This window comes from Aspergillus viridinutans (genome assembly GCF_018404265.1).
Source record: "Aspergillus viridinutans IFM 47045 DNA, scaffold_8, whole genome shotgun sequence".
Taxonomy (NCBI): Eukaryota; Fungi; Ascomycota; class Eurotiomycetes; order Eurotiales; family Aspergillaceae; genus Aspergillus; species Aspergillus viridinutans.
The window spans coordinates 1,004,964-1,026,736 of NW_025091224.1; the positions used below are offsets into that span (position 1 = coordinate 1,004,964).

Consider the following 21,773-nt stretch of genomic DNA (forward strand, 5'->3'; position numbering starts at 1 on the left):
CTGTTATCAACTACACGGCAGCGTGGCATTTGTCAAGTCGGTCAACAAGTCCGTCCAGTCTGGTGTTGCAAAATTCAAGTCACCGCCACTGTCAAGCATCTCCGTCCATATATCTTCGAGTGGCCGCTCTTGGCTCTCATTTTGATCATTGAGAAAAGATGGGTCTGCGGGGGAATCTTTCTTATCAATCGGGTTTGCCGATTCTTGGTAAGGAACGATTTGCGCTGGCTCTGCAGCAGCGGTAGCACCCAAGGCAGGAGACGAAGGCTGTCCATCGGTGGAGTGCTTGCCAGTTTTCCAGTGCTTCTGCAGCACGCCCATCATGGCCTGGATACCCTGGCTAACCAAAGATGAGGCTCGTTGAGCCTTGCTGAGCATACGACACGCATCAAGCACCTCTTGCTTCCTCTTATCAGCCAGAAGGTCATCCCAGTTGAAGCAGACGTCCATCAGAAGAATCACTGCAGCCATGAAAACGTGATGCATCACAGACCAGACAGCAGATGCTGGCGGCATGAACCTTGGTTCGTCCTCGTCCATGATTCTCTTGATCTCCAGCACTTTACGGGCAGACTGAAGGCAGATTACATGGGAATACGAATAGGCGGGCTCTCGTGCTCCCCGGATAAAGTACAGACGATGCAGGCGGCAGAAACGCGAATGGTAAGCTTGTTGTAAAAGACACCTCTGCCATGCGATCGTCGGCTGGCTGTGATAGAGGGGTGCGAAACGACGCCTGGAGACGGTATCGAGCCGATAGAATTCCGGAAGGTTGTTATATGCTTGATGCAGCTTGCGGTCCAATTCGAGGATTTTGTCGTAACCTACGTCGATTCCATGCATGTGTTCGTAGGCTGTCATGTCCACTATTTCGCGACATACGAGTGCCAGGTTGAGGCGCTGAAGAGTGTAGGACATCTGGGTTGGCTCTGACATTGGGGATGGTGTAGCAACTGCTCTGCCCTGGATGCCTTCATCATCGACATTCAATGGCTCCCGGACATTCATGAGCTGGGGGTTAATCAGATATGTCCACTCCTGGGGGCCGCTCAGGAAACCTAATAGCCTGCAGAAAGAATCAGCCCCGATTTTTATCTCATCGCATGGCAAAGCTTACCAATCAAAACTTGCAATATCCCACCAAAGGCGTCTCTTTAGTTCAAGCTCAAGTGCGTCGAATCCATTCGCTTCCCTTTCTTCACGGCAGCGGGACGAGTCAATACAATGCAGCATGAGATTTTTTGCCTGACTAATAATCGTCCCGAGTAAAAACAGTGAACAGACCGATGAGTGGAAACTGGGATTAGGCAGATAGTGCATGACAATGAGCGACGCCTGGAGTCCCTCAAGGGTAGGACATGCAATGTAATTGCTTCTTATCAACGCGGCACCGGCCAAGAAAGTGAATTCGCGGCTACATCTCTCTGCGAACGTGGAGAGTCCATTGGAATACTGGAAATAAACCGAGCTGGCCAAGATGCTGAACAGTAGCGCTAACTGGGCTGAATTGACGGGTAAGCCTTTGTCGATGCAGTGGTAGATGCCATTGATTTGATCCTCGACACGCGATGGAATGATGACATGATACAGATAATCGATGTATTGGCAATAGTATCTGAACAAAGCCATTGTTTTCGACATCCCTGGGAGGTAAGACACAAGATCGGCCGTCAACGGGTTTTCACTCGATGCTAACCGATGGCGAAAGAAATCTGAGACCACTTCATCGAGGCAGGAATCTCCATTGTCCCTGGATGGGTCATGCGCGGCTTCAGACAGGCTGACTTCGTCTTGCAGATGCCTCGAAACTGCGGTGGAAACTCGATCTGACATGACGATATTTTCTAGCCAGTCCGCTGTTTTGACCGATTCATTATTCCTTTTATTTGGTCGAGGATTCGTGATCGCGCAAGCAGTCACGAAGCCAGTCTCCCTGGGCTCGCCTCTAGTCCCTTGACTTGATGGAACTGTGTTGGTATGGCTTGCATCTCCTGCTTCGACTGTCGAAGGTTCAGTCCTCTCCAGCGACATGCCAAAGCTGCAATCCAGCCTTCGAGTAACACAGCTGCTGCATGGTCGCTGACGATTGCATTTGAGCTTCTTCCGCCGGCAAGATTCGCAGGACACTGGATCTTGTCTTGGGGGCCTTTTCGTCCCTGAATAGGATAAGTTTGGCGCAGATTTGCGCTTCATATTCTTTGTTGTGATTGTTGAAATGATTATTGCTCGTTGCAGGTGAAAAGAGCACGCGGACCAGGGGAGTCACGTGTTCCACAGCTGTGTCAGTCAAGATTCAGGAATGTTGCTGTCTTGCTTCATCACCTCACTGACGGGCAGTCTGCTCAGAGATAGATTGAGAATTGAGAACCTTCGTCAGCCCAGTTTAGGATTATCGGAAGCGATTTGATACCTTAAACGGGGTGTGGTTGCGTCTAGGGATGCGAGATGTGTCTTCCCCTTGTCATCGGAGCTTCCGCGGACTGTCCATGGCGGCGCGGGATGTTGACGGTAGGGAATACAGGCGTCCACTTCCAGCCTTGAATATTGTCCCTCCGTGGAGACTCCGACCATTCTGTATTATGTTCTATAAGTGCTCAAGCACTGGCCTTAAATAACGATGTCTTCTCTTGCTCCATCGCGGACTTTTCATCGTACCAAGCACATTACACTGTCCGACACCAAGAGGATTGTTTTTCTTCTCTTAAAGCTACCTTGTTTACCAAATGGCATCGGAGCGACAGATCAATATGGCTGAGGAGAAGCCGCTTAGCGAGTACACGTACGTCCAGAACTCAACACCACAAAACAATTTATCTCAGAGGATGGACTAACTCGTGCGAATTATCTAGACCACGAGCGAACTTGACCATTTTGGGGTCTTTTACAGGTCTTTTCTGCACAGTGGGCTTCTTGAACTCGTTTGGTATTTTTGAAGAGTACTACGCGAAGAATCAGCTTGCGGACAAGTCTGAATCAACAATCGCATGGCTCGGGGCTCTCAGTATCTTCTTTGTCTTCTCCGTGTCCGTAGTGTCCGGCCCTCTTCTTGACGCCTTCGGACCAAGGGTAAGTCCCTCGTATGCTCCTGGACTGCTATGTAGCTAACAGACTGCTTAGCTATTACTCTACGTAGGCTCGTCCGGGACTGTATTCTCAATTATGATGACCTCGCTCTGCAAGGAATTCTACCAGTTTATTCTTGCGCAAGGTATCTTGCTCGGTGTGTCGCTGGCACTTTTGGTGTGCCCCATGCTTGCTCTCGTCGGTCAGTATATCAAGGTCAAGCGTGGAGCCGCTATGGGGATCGTCATTGCAGGTTCATCCCTAGGCGGTGTTACCTGGCCCATTGTCATTAACGAGCTTTTGAAAAAGCCCAAGATTCGATTTGAATGGACGATGCGCATCGTTGGATTCATTATGATGCCCCTTCTTGCCATTTCATGTCTCTGTTGTCGGCCTCCTAAGGCTCCAGCAACCACGAAGACGCTGCCAGAGAGACCAGAGGCCAACAAGGGTGTGATGCCAGAGCAGGAACCTGCCAATACTCCCAAAGCAGGATTTTCGATCTTGAGAGAGCCCAGGATGCAGGTGACTTGCCTGGCATTTTTCATCACTTATTTCGGAATGTTTTCCCCTTTCTTCTTCACTACATCCTATGCCGTGGCACAGGGCTTCTCCGCCGACTTGTCATTCTACACAATCTCCATTATTAACGGAGCGTCCTTCTTCGGCCGCATTATTCCAGGCATCCTTGCGGATCGATACGGTCGGTTCAACACCTGCATTCTCGCGACACTGTTATCCGGTGTCATCGCATTATGCTGGACAACTGCCACGTCCGTTGCAGGCTTGGTAGTTTGGTCGGCAGCGTATGGATTCACGTCTGGAGTGCGCTTTATTCAAGTCTTCGTCCCTTCCATACTAGGCGCTAACGCTCTCCTAGGCTATTCTCTCCCTCCAACAAGCCTGCGCAGCCCAAATCGCAACACCGGGGACCTTGGGCTTATCTATTGGTGCTGTTATGGCGTCTACATCTCTTTCGTATGTACTTACATTTTTCAATATCCAAAGCTAACTTTTACACAGCGCAATGGCGGGTATCCCTATCAGTGGCGAACTGGCTGGCAAATACGGATATCTTTCGCTTTCTATCTACTCCGGTGTCAGTCTCTTAGCCGGTACGCTGCTACTTGTGGTAGCGCGTCTGATGCAGAATCGGGCCTTGCTAGCATCTGTCTGAGGTGGCGCAATGTGCTTGTGTAATAGACACTGATAACCAAGATGTTGACCGGAAGAGAATGGCCCTCATCTTCAACAGTTGCGACGGACCATTGAGCTACAGTGCGATAGGCGCAGGCCACAACTGAAATGATGATGTAATTCTAGTCTACAATAACATCACAAAAGAATGAATGGAATAAAACCATAAAACCATCAAGATTGCAAAGGTGCAAAAAGGGTCGAAGAAAATAAAATTGAAAGGCAAAAAATGGACTCGCGGGGAATCGAACCCCGGACCACCCCCATGCTAAGGGGGTATTATACCACTAAACCACAAGCCCATTTGTTGAAAGACGGAGGCGTCTTGTGCTATACAAACAGGCATCTTATATTGACAAACCTAATGTTTCCATTGTGGTCATCTCCGTCAACAGCTTCTGCAGAGATCAATAAGAAGTTTAAATCAAATTAGAAGAGTTCTATTGCAGAAGAAATGACCCAACATATTTATGCTATTGGCTTTCTGTACTTGATCGATAATAAGGCTTCCATCCAAAGGTCTACTGTTGACGCGAATCCTCGCGACCGTCCTGCCAGCTGGTACAGTTGACGCAGCGCAATGCCTAAAACATATTAGAACGCTGGACATTAGAGTTGGAATAGGAGATAAAGAAATACCTTCTCACTGATGTACTTCCGGCAGTATTTGCATCGCACAGTTTGCTTAATGACTTGATCATGGGAGATCCACGTGTAGAGATGTCCGATCGCATACAATGTAAGACTGACACCGACAAAGCTGATGACTGTCTCGAGGAATGCGCTGTGCCACTCTGTCAGCTCGACAAATTCAAAGGAGTTGTCGCATAATCTCGCTTGGAGAGCATACCCATAAGCCAGTACCAGGGCGCCGTCGCTTCGCGCCTGCTCGAGGGTATTGTACCCTTTCTCCTTGACATAATGCGGCCCGCGTCGGAGCACGGAAAACTTCTCGTCGAAGTTGCGATGCAAAAATGGAAGAAGAGCGACGATGGGAAGAATGATATCCGAGACAAAAGAAGTAACCACCTTGGTAAATGCTTGAGCGATACTAAACGATGTTAGTCAATTCCTTTGAGAGGACAAGAACGTTCTACATCAAACCTAATGCAACCTCGAGAACGTTGTCTCGCACAGCAAAATTGACGAAGCCATCCCAAGCACGCTTGACCGTACTCTGGGCGCTGTGGCCTGCTCGAAGGAGCGCTTCGGTGCTATCGTCGAGGCGAGGCATGTCTGCTGTCGAATGTGTCGAGATGTGATGTTGAAGAGCATCAGTGTGGAGTCGTAACTGTGGCAGGCTGATCATTTATATTTGTGTTAAACGCGTTGCTTTCATCATCCCGTCATGTGCCGCTGTCAATCAATAACGACAAAACTTGGAAGTGATTATGCATAGCCAATCATTTTCATGGACGAGATTAAGGCTATGAATTCGAGTCTGTTTCTTGACAGGGCAGAGGCTGCAATCATCTTGTATAGTACTGTGATTACCATCCTAAGGATTCTTTTACTACTACGGTAATAACGACCTAAAGAGTCATAATTGGAGCATATGTGTTCTAGTTTCCACACACCACAAGTCCACTTTTCAACCTCTCTCCTAGGTAGATACGCTTAGGTGAACAGCATGAATAATGGCAATGGCATACAGCAAAGCAAAAAAAAAAAATAAAATAAAATAAAAAGGAAAAAAAAAAAAAAACATACGACAGCCAAACTATGGTGATGCTCACCTAGTGCCCACTGTTTGGTTGTGGGTGGCTCGCTGCTTTATGCAGCTGGCCTTCAGGTGGCTTTAGGCGGCAGTTCACCCACCTGAATATTCTTCACCTGGAGGGGTGAATCCCTACCCTAAAATGTGCATTTGTATATTTTGATAAAGGGAAAGATTTTGTGATGTGGGAGTAGATACTATGTCCTTGCCTTTGGTGTAGTTGCTGCTAGTTGCCCTTACCCTTTTCTATACCTCTTCTAGTTTACTCTTATCCCTCTGTTGTTTCCCTCTTGCTTTAACTTGATGGTAATTATGGTGAAAAAGGACCCTCTGCTGTCTTACACTTGTAATGTGGTAAACCTGAGCTACTTTAATAACTCTAAAATCAGATGGGCAGTCCTGCTGTGTATAGAGAGCGACTATGAGTGTGCACTAAGGATCTTTGATAAGTTAGTGTGTAGTTTTATATAGAATTTCATAGATTAGCTATCTTCTAGATTCCTTAAGCTTTATCCCAAAGCTAAAAACTCTCCTGACCTCTAGACCTGTAAAGGATTCCTTGTCTGGGTTGCTAAAGGGAAACTAGGCTGAATTGAGCCTTTGCCCACTGTGGAAATCATGCAGGGATTTTGGAGGGACTTTCAAGCTGGGATGTTATGTATATGAGATATCAAATTTTCTGGGGAATTTTCCACCACAATTAAAGAGGTTTGAAGCATAATATATGATAAAATGCCTCTTGTGGTACATACTCTAATCTATTTACTTAGTTTATTATAGGAGATCTTTGGAAGGAAGTTCTAATATCTACTGCTAAAATAGACTATAGTGGGCTTTTACTTAATGATATTATCATCCTCTTGATGCAGCCCTGGTGTTGGGATAGCCATGAATTTTGTGGTGAGATCCCTGATAGAGTAAGAGTGTAACTTAGTGTGGTGATGCTACTCTATTACTTTATATCTGCAAGGATAGGGGAAGTTTATGAGTCCATAGCCTAGAGAGGTTTAGCAAGGGTGCCTAGAGAGGATGAAACTGATAAAGAGCTGGAGGCCTGGGTGATGGCAGCTTGCTATAAGGTGAAATTTTAAAGGAAATAAATGATATAGTTTGGAGTTAATATATCTACTAGCACTTTATACTTATTATTGAGAGTGTGGATAACATGCTGATGCTTGTTCTTACCTACATGTGAAAATTTGTGAAGGGGTATTGGAGGAAGAAGGCATGGGATATTCCTGTGCATGCTTTCTATGAAACCTATATAGAGGATGTATCCCTTTTCCTGAATTTTCTTACATTCTTTTTGCTAATGGTATCTGTGGATAAAGCCTTCTGAGATTACTCCTCAGTGGGGGAAATCCTGGATCAGGCTAATGCTTATGCTAAGGCTATTCTGTCAGAGAACAAGGTCCTAGAAGTTATCTATTTTGTAGAGAGTGTGTATGAGACAGAGACACTAGTCTTCTGGTAGTATAGAGAGCTTGATATGGATAAGTCCATAGGCAAAGCTTGAGGGGCAGATGCCTTTGGAAAGGAGTTTGTGGAGCTAGGTCACCACAGTGGTTACATGTGAAATATCATGATTTGTGCCTGCCACAGATGGGTACTTATACAAGCATAGAAGCAATATATGGGATATGGAGGTGAATAACTCAGCTTTGCTAACAGTGACACAGACAAAGCTTATTCAGAGTCTGCAAGGATGATATTTGCGGGGCAGACGAATTGAGATACTTATGGGAGATTCTATTCCCATCCTGTTAGTGAAATAGATGGACTAGTAAACTACCTTGGAATTATAAGTTGAAGTGAGCATATTGAAAACCACTGTGGAATGGGAATATATTAGAATTCATACCTTTTCTAATCTCTTCCTATAAAGGTAGAGTTTGAGTTTCTGGACTGAAGTGATATCAGGGCTCTTGATGAAGAAATGTGCTCTCTAAGTGCATAACTATTAACTGCTACAACTCCTGAGGAAAGATATGGTATTTAAATCAAGCAAAAGCTTGTATATAGCTATAAGTAATGGCTTTATAAAGAGGAGCTTAAGGGGCTGAGAGCTACCTAATCAAGTAAGCTACCTGGCTCTAATAAGAGTTAGGTTAATATGGATTGGACGTGTTCAAATACAGCAGGATGACAGAGTACAGACTCCTGTTCAAATGCAGTGTGATAGGGGCTGCATGAGTTTGCAGCGTACTTGAGCACAGATCCTTCCCCGTGGTTCATTCTATCCAATCATTTATACCATGGGGTAGGGCACACCTAGGCCCCTTAACAGGTTGTAAAGCATTCCCCCTTCCCCCCCAAAAACTGCCTACCCACCTCTTCCAAACAATCTTCTTTACTTCAAGCAAATATGCCATCTTCCCGCCAATTCCAATTCAACGGTGACGACGAGGCATATATCAAGTTTCTTGAGCGTAGAGTGCTCGAGCTTGAACATAACCTGAGAAGTCCATCTCGTATAGCAGTCAATTCCCAAGAATCGAGATCTATAGCTACCCGGGCAAGCTCGCGGAGTGGCACTGGTGGTCCTCGCCCAACCAAAAGGAGTGATAAATCAGCAAACCAACGTTTCATTGGATTTGTCCTACCTCAAGACAGGACACCGACTGGCACACGGAAAAGACGACTGTCTGGCTTAGACATCCTTCTGGAGAAAATTCCGCCTTTATCAAAATGGAGATCAGATGAATACAATCTGCCGTGCCGAAACCATGACGTTTTAAAAGGGCTGGTTATAAATGATCAGCCGTCCGATAACACCCTAGACCCTCCGCAAACTATTGATATTATTTCCATCTTGCATCGATTCTCCAACTTGGCATCGAATATTGGTTCGGAGAAAGGATTTCTGGCAAAAATGGCCCGCTTCCGGGAGCTTGTCTTCATGTCATTATGTGTTGTTGCATTAGACTTCAACCTGGCAGACGATACTACCGGAGTATTTAGCATCATGCGATCTTTTATTGGCTCTGATGCTCGCGAGAAGCATTTGCGCAATCTTCTTCGTGGTATTACCTGGGCTAATCAATTGATCTCTGCTCTATCTACAACGGGCTGGGCACTAGGTTGCTCATATGTCCTCTTTTTAGGTTGGCAACCTATTATTCTAGGTTCGATTTTTGCTAAGAATTGGAAAGGTGCGCAGACCTCTGACTTTTATGCACGATGCGCCGAGGACCGTGGAAGTCAAAAATACTTTTTGGACAGGATGAAAAGCAAGTCCAAAAATCCACCAAGAGAAGATACTCTTCAACCGACCTCTCTTTGTGTACCTCTGGTCCTTGAACGACTGCTCGGTGATAGCGTGCGGTGAGCCGTGGTTCTTTTTTTTTTTTTTTTTTCGTCTATCCCATGCCCACTGTTGGCCCTTGAGTATGATGCCACACGCTCATTATTATTCTTTTATAGCCTGTCAAGTATTTGCCAGTGCTTAGGTTATCGTATGGATTATGTACAGTCATGTCGCCCGTTGTTTGATCAGGCACTCAGTATCCCTTCGGGAACGAAAAGGCCCGCCGAGCCGTCGTTGTCTGAACAATCCAAAAAGCAATGTCTTGAACAATACTGCACGTCACCAATAGCTACGGTATCCCGTTCTAATACTGAAGGAATGGATCACGGGGCCGAAGAATTGGGTATGTATCAAAAGCCTCCTATCGAATGCAAGTCACTAATACGGAGGAGACAATCTATCCCATAATATACATCCACCTCAATCCAAATCGAACCTGGAACAAGGCGGCAGCGAGGTCCCCATTAATGCAGGTGATTCGCCATCAATGCGCAGAGAACCTGGTCTGTCCCAGGATATTTCTGCGATCTTCAACAGCCTACCCGAGCTCCTCGCAAATCCCTCTCTTGATGATTTCCCCATCGAGGCAGGCGATCCCTTTTTCAACGCCGACTTCCCTGTCGAGGCAGGCGATCCYTTTTTCAACRCYGACTTCCCTGTCGAGGCAGGCGATCCCTTCTTCAACGCCGAATCTAGCTTGTCACATCATGACTGTCCAAAGACAAACGGTCCAAACTTGATTGGAAATGTATTCACGAACGCAGGGTTCTGTGGTGACTCTTCGCCACATGGGAACAGTCTCAACTCAAATGTCCCCCCAGAAGTCTGCTAATTTTACACAACGATCATTCTGCTCTGTCTATATTAATGGATGTTTTAATATTAATACAAATTTCGACAACAAGCTATGATGAGTAAAGCTTCATTTCCCTTCAGCTGATGAGTTGGTCGAGTCGGGTAAAAGAACAATAAGGCAGTCCAACCGACCTTCCACCGTGAGCGGGCTAGTTATTGGAATGTAGGTCCCCGGTACGAGCACTTCGCCGGCAACCTGAACCTCTCCTGAAGCTACGCTATCAGGTCCGGTCCCAACAGATAGGGGAAAAAAAAGAGTCCGGTAATCAGGAGTCTTCTTAATCGGAACTTTGCCCGTGATACGCCATATTTTATAGCCGCGGCCCTAACAATTCTTAGACATATTCTCAGTCAAAGGATAGACAGCTTACCTTAATTTTGTGAAACCCGAGTTTCTCCAGTAAAGGAGTCACCTTAGAATGACGATCTTCGTCCACACATCTGAAAAGATTATCTTGCTCTTGCTCCATTGCAGTTGTTTCGGATAGCCATTTCGATAAATCTTTCAACTTTAAAAAGGCGTCTGGGTCGATCGATGTCGGAGACATGGTGGAGGCCGCCTGCACGGAATCCGAGAGAATGTGGGGCTGTTTCTTATGCTCTAAGTCAGAACCATGGAAGACTAAGTAACTGCACTAGGACCAGACTCACTATTATCACAACGAAACTGGGAAGGGACGATGGACAACATCGACTGTTTCGATAGCGGGGTAATCGTGGACTTTCTTGATGCCCAAAACTAGTTGTCCGCCACGGAATTATAAATTTCCGATATCACGTGAAATTGTCAGATGGCGGTGGCAAGCCAAGGCCGAGTATCTAGCAAGCGACAGACTAGGAGTCTCAGCTTGATTTATTTAGTGTGGCAAATTCGCGGGAGAGAAGGAGACGTTTGTCATGTAACAAATGCAAATGAATTGCGCGAAAGTACTGAGACGTAGGCTTTGAGCCTCATGATGGAACAGGAGGAGGGATAATGCTGTTATCTATATACATACAAGAGCAGAGATACTGCCTTGCTTGCTAACCCCGCCGTGACTGATGACTGGGAGAGCCGGAAGCACACCATGTTCATATTAGAGGGACTGGATAAACTTAAGTTAGGTACTCCTGTTAGGTATGACTAATGCAGGGCAAAACGCGGAGACAGCAGAATTCTAACAATGTAAAAGAGATACAGTCATGTGAATTGGCCTGCATGCTTGGCGCCCGCTGGAAGAGGAAGATTATTTACCCAAGCCAGCATTCTGCTACCTCCTTTTCAACCCAATTCAACTGAAAACCACCTCTTGCTCACGAATTTCATCCAGCCTCAGTCCCCTTGACTGGCAGTCAAAGTGAAATGCCTCATTCCGAAGCAATGCCTCAGGACGAGGGCTATCACTCACCTGCTGCACTAAAGACTCGTCGTTTACTTCGTGACGAGATCACATATTCCACTGCAAAGGAACAAGATGCTAACATCCTCCATGAATTGGGCTACAGGGATCAGAAGATCCGATTTTTTACTCATCTATACCAGAGTCGAGAGCTGATCAAAGCGATGGTCGCCCAGCATCTTAGCCTTGCTTCTGCAGACGCATGTCGTGTGGTTGATGTGGAGGACTGGATAGATGGAAGCTTCAATGTTTGCGTCCATGTCGATATTGATGGCCGAGACCGAGTTTCCGCGAAGCAATTGATGATCCAATTTCCTCTGCCCTACAAGATTGGAGAGAACTCACACCCAGGGAACGCAGATGAAAAAATCCGCTGTGAAGCGGGGACATATGTATGGCTCCAAGAGAATTGTCCAGATGTCCCTATTCCGCAACTGTATAGATTTGGCCTTTCTAACGGTCAAAGTGTACATACTCCCCTGGGATATATTCTAACAAGGATAATTACTTACAGCCCCAGTTCACACTTCTCGACAACCTCCCCTTTTTATCCCACAATGTTCAGTATTTGCGCCGTCACCTATTAAAATGGCTAGGTTACCCGATTCCCTCTCTGTATGTTCAGCATCGGCACGAGGAAGCAACTGCTCTGAGGATAGGTTATATTTTGATTAAGTATATCAATCCATCGCGAGGCAAAATGCTTTCCAACACATGGGAGGAAGGACGCCATAATTCTAAATTGCGAACAAACCTTTTCCACAGCCTTTCTCGCATTATGCTAGCATTGACGCAGACTCCATTACCAAAAATTGGCTCTTTTATTTTGGATGAGAAAGGATACTTGAGCTTGAGTAACCGGCCTCTTACCCTCCAGGTGCAACTATTGGAGAACAAACATATTCCAGTTAATATGCCGCGGAATGTCACCTACTCAACAGTGGATTCATATGTTAATAATATCATATCATTTCATGAGAGCCGCCTCCATCACCAGCCTAATGCTGTCCGCAGTCTTCAAGATGGTTTCTATCAAACATGTGCATTAATGGTTATGAGAAGTGTTTGGTCTTGTTTCTTTTGTCATGATCTTCTTCGAGGGCCTTTCTTCCTGAGTTTCACCGATCTTCACCAAAGCAACATTTTCATGGATGACGATTGGAACATCAACTGCCTTATTGACCTTGAGTGGGCCTGCTCTCATCCAGTGGAAATGATCCACCCCCCATACTGGTTATCAAGTCAAAGTATCGATATGATTGACCTACATGCCTATGAAAATCTTCACAAAGAATTTATGGGGGCATTGGAAGAAGAAGAAATGAATGCCTCCCCTGGAATACAGTCACCTGTCCAACTATACTCCATTTTGCAGCAAGGATGGGAGAGAGGGACATTCTGGTGCTCTCTGGCGCTTAATACTCCAACAGCACTATTCAAGATTTTCTACAATTATATCCAGCCACGGTTCTCTAGGGCTCATAAGGATGAGGAAGCATTCTGGCTAATCATGATGTGTTACTGGACTTTCAATGCACTTAACTTCCTTGAAGGCAAATTGAAAGAAAAAGAGCAGTATGATGTATGTTTGCGTGAAGCATTTGAGGGGCATTCAAATCCTGAAACCCATGCACCTTGACAATGTGCATTTATTTACTTTCTTCCACTTTGGCTTTATTTCTGTCCTCTACTCCCACTGCCCCCAGTCTCTTCTTGTTTGGCCATCCTCGCAGCGTTGTTAAGAGATAAAATCGCATGTTTTCCTCTGTTTACTTTTGTAGCTTCTGCTGAAGAGGAGAGTTGTTTGAGAGTCTTAGCATCTGCTTTGATAGCAACTTTTGCTTCTTCAATTTTACTGTTGTAGCTGGAGTCGGAGTGTCGGTCGCCCATTTTGTGAATTTTTAAAATGGCTTAATTTAGTGTTAGCTATCTGCTTGAATCTAAGAGTGCTTTTTGTATCCGATATGACATGCCCTAACCTTTGCTGTAGTGACAATGTAACACTGGAGGTCGGAAAGTTGAAAGAAGCTAAAGACAAGCGGGCAAAACTGTCCCAGGGAGGGAGTGGAAGTCTTAGTTATGCGGGTTTTGAACATCATGTGCTCTCCCGCACTTATCTTTGCTGGATTGGTCGGGCTATGGAGCTTTCAAGCGCTTGAAATATAGCCCCCATCCCATAATTTGGAGAGCCAGTGAGGTATTAGTTAACTGTACCAAGCAGAGGGATGGTGAGTATGTAGGGCTTATGATTAGTGCTAGATGTGTTGCTTCTTGCATGCCTTCCCTAGTTGCGCGGGATGCCATGTTGAGTGGTGGATCTGCACTCTGATGGGGTTGGTTCGGGAGTCAGCAAGGCACGGACTGTTGTGGTACAGGTGACCACTCAGCCACAGGGGCCGTCAACTCCCATTGCTTGTGATCGGCAACTCTTGAGTGACAGGTGGTTCAATACACTGTCTGGCCCAGTGGGATCCCTGTATGCGAAAACTTCAGTGTTTTTGCTTTGGCCCCGCATGAGTCATTCCCATCCGAACTTCCTCTGCTGTCAGAATCTTCACTGTGTTGTTAGAGAACAGACAGCCAAGTCCGGACTAGACAGTGGTAGTCACCACAATGCATCTTTTTTCCCAGTGGGGTTCATTTCAGAATCAATTCAGCCCTGTCTCAATATGCTACTGAGACACTCTTTGGTAAGAGAAAATGTGAGTTCCTCTCGGAGAAGACGACGCGTACCAGTCATAGAGATATAATGATCTGAGACTACCGACTCAATTTGTATCTGTCATCTCACCGCGACGTCCGCCCCTGAAGTTGGGGTGAAACAGTTGGGAGGAACGGGGAGCTCGGACGGATAAATATTTTCCTGACTGTTTGAAAAAGTGAGACCAAACAGGTTTGTTGGTTCAACCAAAGGGCAGCTACGCCACTGGACATAATGCATAGGGAAATGCTAAACTCCTTTGCGTAATTCACTGTCACTGAATTATACGGACAAAGCTTTACCAGTTGGAGGTACTGACTCGGCTGAATTAATCATACACTTAGGAATCCAAACTTGAGGCCATATATCGGGCATATATCGCAGAATGTTGGGTAGTGGTTCTAAGACATTGTACGGCGGACTGAATGTACAAAACCGGCCAAAACTTTTTTTTACTGTTATCTGTTTGTATTACCTATAGCCACTATGTCCACAATAACCCTGAACAGCATGTATACCATATAGTATATACCATATAGTAGCGATATTGAATGCCATCTAGTATTGATATTGAATTGATATCGAATGCCATCTAGTATTGGTATCGAATCAATATCGAATATCATCTAGTATTGATATCGAATCAATATCGAATGCCATCTAGTAGGGATATCGAACCAATATCAAATGTCATCTAGTAGGGATACCGAATGCCATCTAGTAGGGATATCGAATCAATATCAAATGTCATCTAGTAGGGATATCGAATGCCATCTAGTATTGGTATCAAATCAATATCGAATATCATCTAGTATCAATATTGAATGCCATCTAGTAGGGTCAGGGATATTGATTCGATATCCCTACTAGATGGCATTCGATATTGATTCGATATTGATACTAGATGACATTCGATATTGGTTCGATATCCCTACTAGATGGCATTCGATATTGATTCGATACCAATACTAGATGGCATTCGATATTGATTCGATACCAATACTAGATGGCATTCGATATTGATACTAGATGACATTTGATATCCCTACTAGATGACATTCGATATTAATACTATGGTAATTCAATATTAATACTATATAAATATTCAACATCTTATGGTTGCAGAGATATAAGGGAATAATCATCTCTATTAGTAGTTAGTATAAAAGTAATGGTGATATATATATATACATATTAACCATTTATTTTTAATAACTACTATAATTTAGGAATAATTCTTAACTAGTGCCTATTCAACCCCCTAGATATTAAATTAATATTTTAGATATAAATTAAAATAACTATAATAACTATATATTCTATATAAAAATATTAATTTTCTATAAGCATGCTGGATAGGCCCTAGGTAGGTGGTGTGTGTGGTAGCAGCAGCATCAGTGTGGTGGGAGGTAATCATGGTAAAAAAACATTTTGGCCGGTTTTGTACATTCAGTCCGCCGTACATTGGGCGGTTTGAGTAACGAATCGGCTGTCATAAGTGCATGATATATATTCACTTGTGACTGCTTCAAAGATTCAAAAACCCCAAGTCTCTCATACAGTTCCTCTCGCTGTTCTAATGACGTGAACCACTGCCTCTTGAATTGTTTGAAAGCCTTGGATCTCCGATATGAAACGTGAAATCTGATTAGGGGACCCAGAACGCAGTGTAGCCACCACTCATTGAAGAGCAATCTGGGATTCCTTAAGTTTCACGCTATGTAATTTCCGCCTTTAATTGCTTTCCAGGTTGAAAACACAGTGACATGCTTCCACCATGCATCTCGCACAAGGAAATAAACCTGAGCACTAGTAAAGTCAGTCTTTTGGCTTGCTAAATATAAATACAACCTACCTTGGTTCGCCTCTTTCAACATTCGTTGCAAGCAAGCGATGTCCTGCCCTTCTTCTCCGGTGCTATTCCATCAGGTTGATGTATGTGGTCCTCTGGTTTCGAAGGTAGAAGTGGGCGCAGAGCTGCATGCTTTAACATGATGAGAGAATTTGATGTTTAGAGATGATCAGAGGAATTCTAAGAAATTTGTTTTGGATGACTATGAAATGGATGAGAGTAAGTCTATTTATACTGATCCTGTAGCCTACTGGTGATTCTCTTCCTTGTTTGCTAACGAGTATATCCTCAGGAACGAGACGGAGAGGAAGGACTGATCTTGGCAAGTAAACAAAGAACCCCTTCGCACCTGTGTCACTAGGGGCCAATTCTGCAAGCCGATTGGATGTTAAAATTTTGACCACACCGGCTTGTTCTAGACTCAACCCGGAGCTGCATGTGTCCGTCTGTTGGTAAAAGTCCATACTGTTAGACCTCGACCGTAATGGATTGATCCAATCGACAGGCTACGCCAACAGGGAAAGGCAATTCTGTAGTGATTAAAACCTTAGGTCTGGTAATTAAAGATCTGAATTAATATGACATCATAACTGGATCAGGACAGTAGACGCTGCTAGGGTCTGTTCTCTGATTGCATCACGCGTAGAGCGCAGCAGGTGTGCTTTGCAGGCATGAGTACTAGGTTCGCCAAACTTGTGTCGGCTGTCACCACTTCCCCTATTATTGAACATAATCTTTTGTGGAGCGAGGGCATATCAGGACTGGTTTTGCTTCGCTGCTAAGAAATCGATGTCTTCACACCTCTCCAGGAACAGTGATTGCAAGGCTTCAATCAGTGGTACCCATGCTTGGTAATGGTATACCATGTAGCTGCGTGCACCGCTCATAGCAGCTGGACCCCTTTTATTCACACAGCCTTATCCTGTATAGGCAAAGTGCAATGGCCATGATGTATTCATTACGCACGTGATTGGAACAATGTGACAAGGATGATGCTGTTTTGAACTAAGCAAACACCCTGACTCTGAGTAGTTCAATGACACATTGATAGCGTGCAAGACGATATTTACAATAAAAGCTGGAACTGAGCAGAGCCAAACGCTAATAGTTGACCAAAGGGCGAGAATGCCTATTTATAAGGTCATTATTTGCTCCTAATCTCCAGTTTTCTGCGCTACCTCTACTGGTTCTTCTATGGGATTCTCCTTTACTCTTCCCAGAAGCTCAAGGCTTGGTAATTTTTATTTATCAAGTGCAAAAGCAAGTCAAGCAGCTTAAGGTCACTGGTTTGTCAAATACTATCACCAAGACAGTGCTTGGCCACAGCAACTCTAGCCTCTGCTAATGCACGCAGATGCCATCACCATTTTTCTGGGTGGTAAATGATTGGTTATTAGTGTACCAAGCAAAGCTAATGCAAGACTCAGCCTCACTTGTTATTACTGCAAATGGTGTCCCATTATTGGTAGGCCTAGGAGGGTGCTGCATGTAAGCGCCCACAGCAAACACCTAACAGCCCCTAAATTGTGTCTTACTGACCAGAGCCTGTGGCTGCGGGCTGACCCTAACTTAGGCTTGCCTCTATCCTGCCAGAGTGGGATGGACTAAGAATGGATCCAGCTGGTGCTTATATAGGATAGGTGGCCCTGTCTGATAAGCGATAAGGTTACCTCTTTTGATGGATAGTGATACATACATTATAGTCACATCCTCTGTCTCTCCCCATGTGAATCAACTCTAGCTTCGTCGACTAAAGAGAACTGTATAACCCTATCATTCTAGAAGCATATCTGACAGCCTCATGCTCTTTCCTCTGTACCATGACATCACTCAGTGCCCTCAACAGTCCTGACCTCTATATAATTGCCTGGATTGCTGCTCTTCCCATCAAGTGTGCTGCTGCTGAAGCAATGCTTAATGAGGAACATGCAGCTCTAACTAGCTTTACTTAACACTAAACTAACATAAATGTTTATACATGGGGTTGTGTGGGGGAGTATAACATTGTTATTGCCTCTCTAGCTTCTGGAGTTTACAGAACCATCTTAGCTGTAATCACAGCCTTAAGCCTGCTTGCCTCTCTGCCATCCATCCATGTTGGTCTTTTGGTCAGTATAGGTGGTGCCATTGCTTGACTAGATGATGGCCACAATATCCAGCTAGGTGATATTGTCGTGAGCCAGCCCTGTGGGACCATGGGTGGTGTCTGCTAGTACGACTTGATGAAAGCAAAATCTGGTGACAGGCGTGGGTGTATAGGATTCCTTAGATAGCCTCTAACAGTCCTTCTTAATATGCTTACCAGCATCTAGACTAATCATAAGTAGAAAGACTCTTAAGGTTCCCTGCTTCCTTTAAGAGATGCTAGAGAAGAACCTGAAGATGGGCAAGGGATCTAAGCAAAATCCTGGCTATGCTCATAAGGCTTTGATAATGACTGCCCCTTCAAAGCTTCATGCGGTCACGTCCCTGGCCTAGACTATTAGGGCTGTGACACGGCTGATGAGGTTCAATGCGATCCTCAAGACACTACTGACCCTGATATCTACTATGGGACTATTGCATCTGGTAATACTCTTGTTAAAGATGCTGCTACTTATGATCAGATTATTGCTGATCTTGGCAAGGATTGTATCTGCTTTGAGATGGAAGTGGCTGGCCTGATGAACCACTTTCCCTGTCTTGTGATCTGAGGGATTTATGACTATGCTGATTCTTATAAGAATGACTGATGGTAATATTACACCGCGGCGGTTGCCGCTGCGTATGTGAAGGAGCTTCTGGTGTATGTGCCGGTGGCAGAGGTCCAAGAGACCAAGAGGGCACTGGAAGTGCTTTAATTAGGTTAGTTCTTGTTTCATTCATTAGCTAGACTAGTAATAACACAATATTTTAACTTGGCATATGTCCTGACTGCGAGTAGTTCAAAGACAGATTGATATCGCGCAGCAGACAACAGTTGCAACAAAAGCTGCAACTGATTCCATTAGGTCTGACCTTCGTATCAATAAGATCAGGCGCTGGCTTTGTCCCCCAGATCCATCTAAAACACTAACCACGTGAGGACGCTCCGCCATAAGGGGATGGGCGCGTGGCTCCTAGAAAACCCTATCTTCCAGTCATGGCACTCTGGGTTATGTTGACATTTATGGCTGCACGGGTTCGCAGGATGTGGAAAGATGGTTATTAGTATGACTATACTTGATTATCTCACGAAGGGAAATAATGATCTTATCCTCAGCTTCTTCTTTAACTTTAGCAACACCACAAAGCAAACCTTAGATGGCATACTGCGGTCGCTAGCTTTCCAACTTTACCAAGGCAGGGTTAGCTCTGCAATCCATCTTGAGGCTTTATCTCAAGCACACGACCAACCTGCGACAAAGGAGCTCTCAGTTATTGTTTTCAAGATGCTCATAGTCCAGAGGAAGGTCTCTATCGTTCTGGACGCATTGGATGAATTGAAAACAAGGGAAGATGTTCTCCTATAGATTAAGGATGTGGTGTCTAGGCCAGAGTTGGTCTATGTCCAGTTGCTTCATACCAGTTAACCTGAATCTGAGTTTCGGCGCTATATTCCCCCTTTGATAGGCAAGAAAAACTGCCTACTACTTAATGAGCAGGCTGTCAACTCTGATATCTGATTATAGGTCATAGCACAACTTTCTCAACAGCATGATTTTACAGAGAAGCCCTTGTCCCAGGATCTTCTCAAGGAGATACAGAGGAAGATTAGTGATGGGGCTGATGGGATGTGAGATAGTACTACTTTAATTAATATACTGATGTTTGCTGACACCCTGCTTAGGTTCAGGTGGGCATTCTATTAATTAGACAGGCTGGCTTAATGTCATCACAAGGCAGCTATGGAGGAGGCTCTTTCATCTTTGCTGCTGAATCTAAATAAGATATACCAGCGCATGATTGCAAGCATACCGACAGAGCTAAAAAATAATGTGATATGTATGCCTCCTATAATTCCTAGTGCATTCTAAGTGACCTCTTAAGCTGGCCAAGGCTAAAGAAGTAATAGTGATGCAGATTGAAAATGAGGGGTGAGGGTTTGACATCAAGCATTAATTATTTTGCAAGACTAATGTTTTGGATTACTATCCCAGCTTAGTGATAATTATTTATGCCACTAATAAAGAGTTACATCTTGCCTACTTTTCTGTTAAGGAGTACCTTCTCAAACAGAGTCATTTTAAGATCATGACTGCAAGCATTTCCATTACAAGGACGTGCTTGACTTATCTTATGGATATTAATGGTAGCCATAGAGAGGTCAAGTGGGACTTTCTGATGGCAAGAAGTGCAGCAGAACTCTTTACAGGCCATGCTGCATTAGCTCAGGCTTCTGAAGATATAATTCAAGTAACAGTCAGGTTCCTAGAAAAGGAAGTAATATTTCAATGATAGGCTTGTTTGTATCAGGCTGATAGGAGTTGGGACGATGACCCTGGTCCTCTGCAAGGATCTAGGCTTTACTATGCTTGCTTCCTTGGACTTGTAGCGCCTGCACAAGTTCTTATTGGCAAGGGAGTGGATGTTAACACACAGGGTGGCTGCTTCAGTAATGCTCTCCAGGCTGCCTTGTTTGGAGGCTATCATGAGGTTGTTAAATAGCTCTTAGACAAGGGAGCGCATATTAACATGCAGGGTGGTGCATATAGTAATGCTCTCTAGGTCACCTTATTATAAGGCTATTAAGAGATTATCAAACTGCTCTTATTATAGAGTTACATAACCGAACCGCAAAAATCAAATCCAACCCTCACCGAGCCCGCAGCAGGTCGGGCTCAGGGCCTAGCCTAGGGAATTGCTTTGGGTTTGAGTTCCCTACCCCAGGCCTAATTCGGGTTCAGTGAAAACCATCAGTTTTGATTTTTGCAGTTTTTGCAGATTAGGTGAAACTGCCTAATCTGTTTTAGATAGAAATTACTAATTTCTAGGATTTCTATAGAAATATTAATATCACTAGATAGCCTAGATTAAGGGCTATCTAATGATATAAATATCAATTTAAAATACCTAGTGGTTACTGAGATATAAGGGAATAATTATTTATGTCATAGGTTGGTATGAAAGTGGTATAGATATATATATATATGTAACTAATGGTTAATAACTATAGTAGTTTAAAAATAATTTTTTAACTACCACCCATTCAACCCCCTAGATATTGAATTGATATTTTAGATATAGATTAGTATAATGATAATTATGATATATTTCATATAAAAATATTAATTTTTGATAGGGGTGGTAGAGTTAGATAGTATGGTATTAAATGATTTTAAAATTCAAAAACTATCAAATTTCACTAAGGGGTAGCAGTTTAACTAACTCAAAATTAAACCAAATCTAACCATGGTTAGTTAGTAGGGGCCTAGCTATACCTAGCTAGGCCTAGCGGTGGGTTTCTGCTCTGCAACCAAATTGCATTGGGTTTGATTTGGTTGTGAGTTCTAAAATTTTGACCCAAAACCGCAGCGGTTCAGTGCCACCTAAGGTTGAACTCGCCCGAACTCGCACCAAATGCAACTCTAGTCACCCACCTAACTACTAACCAGCCAGCGTGTGGCTTAAGTACAGCTGAGTGGACGGGAAGCCCTGTTTTCCACACCCTATGGTCGTATGTACTGAATATGTAGCAGGTGCTGATATATTGATGCTTGAAATGTTAGCTAAATTGGCTCACC

General features: G+C 44.4%; 3 protein-coding genes and 1 non-coding gene across 4 annotated transcripts; 1 reads left to right on the top strand and 3 right to left on the bottom strand.

Annotated features, from left to right (window-relative positions):
* Positions 1–6: 6 nt before the first annotated feature.
* Aspvir_009405 (transcription factor domain-containing protein) lies at positions 7–2,193 on the bottom strand (the record flags this gene model as incomplete). Its single annotated transcript, XM_043272551.1, has 2 exons — positions 7–1,066; positions 1,118–2,193. 2 exons carry the CDS (start codon positions 2,191–2,193, stop codon positions 7–9), a joined length of 2,136 nt encoding a protein of 711 aa, XP_043128486.1.
* Positions 2,194–2,747: 554 nt separating this feature from the next.
* Aspvir_009406 (putative MFS monocarboxylate transporter) lies at positions 2,748–4,240 on the top strand (the record flags this gene model as incomplete). The annotated part of the gene is made up of 5 exons (XM_043272552.1): positions 2,748–2,779; positions 2,850–3,066; positions 3,118–3,888; positions 3,944–4,041; positions 4,087–4,240. The coding sequence occupies 5 exons, from the start codon at positions 2,748–2,750 to the stop codon at positions 4,238–4,240; spliced, it is 1,272 nt and encodes a 423-aa protein (XP_043128487.1).
* Positions 4,241–4,490: 250 nt separating this feature from the next.
* Positions 4,491–4,562, bottom strand: Aspvir_009407. The gene has a single exon. It is a non-coding gene; the product is annotated as a tRNA-Ala (tRNA).
* Positions 4,563–4,781: 219 nt separating this feature from the next.
* On the bottom strand, positions 4,782–5,494 carry Aspvir_009408 (MscL family protein; the record flags this gene model as incomplete). Its single annotated transcript, XM_043272553.1, has 4 exons — positions 4,782–4,811; positions 4,900–5,044; positions 5,111–5,311; positions 5,358–5,494. The coding sequence occupies 4 exons, from the start codon at positions 5,492–5,494 to the stop codon at positions 4,782–4,784; spliced, it is 513 nt and encodes a 170-aa protein (XP_043128488.1).
* Positions 5,495–21,773: the final 16,279 nt, after the last annotated feature.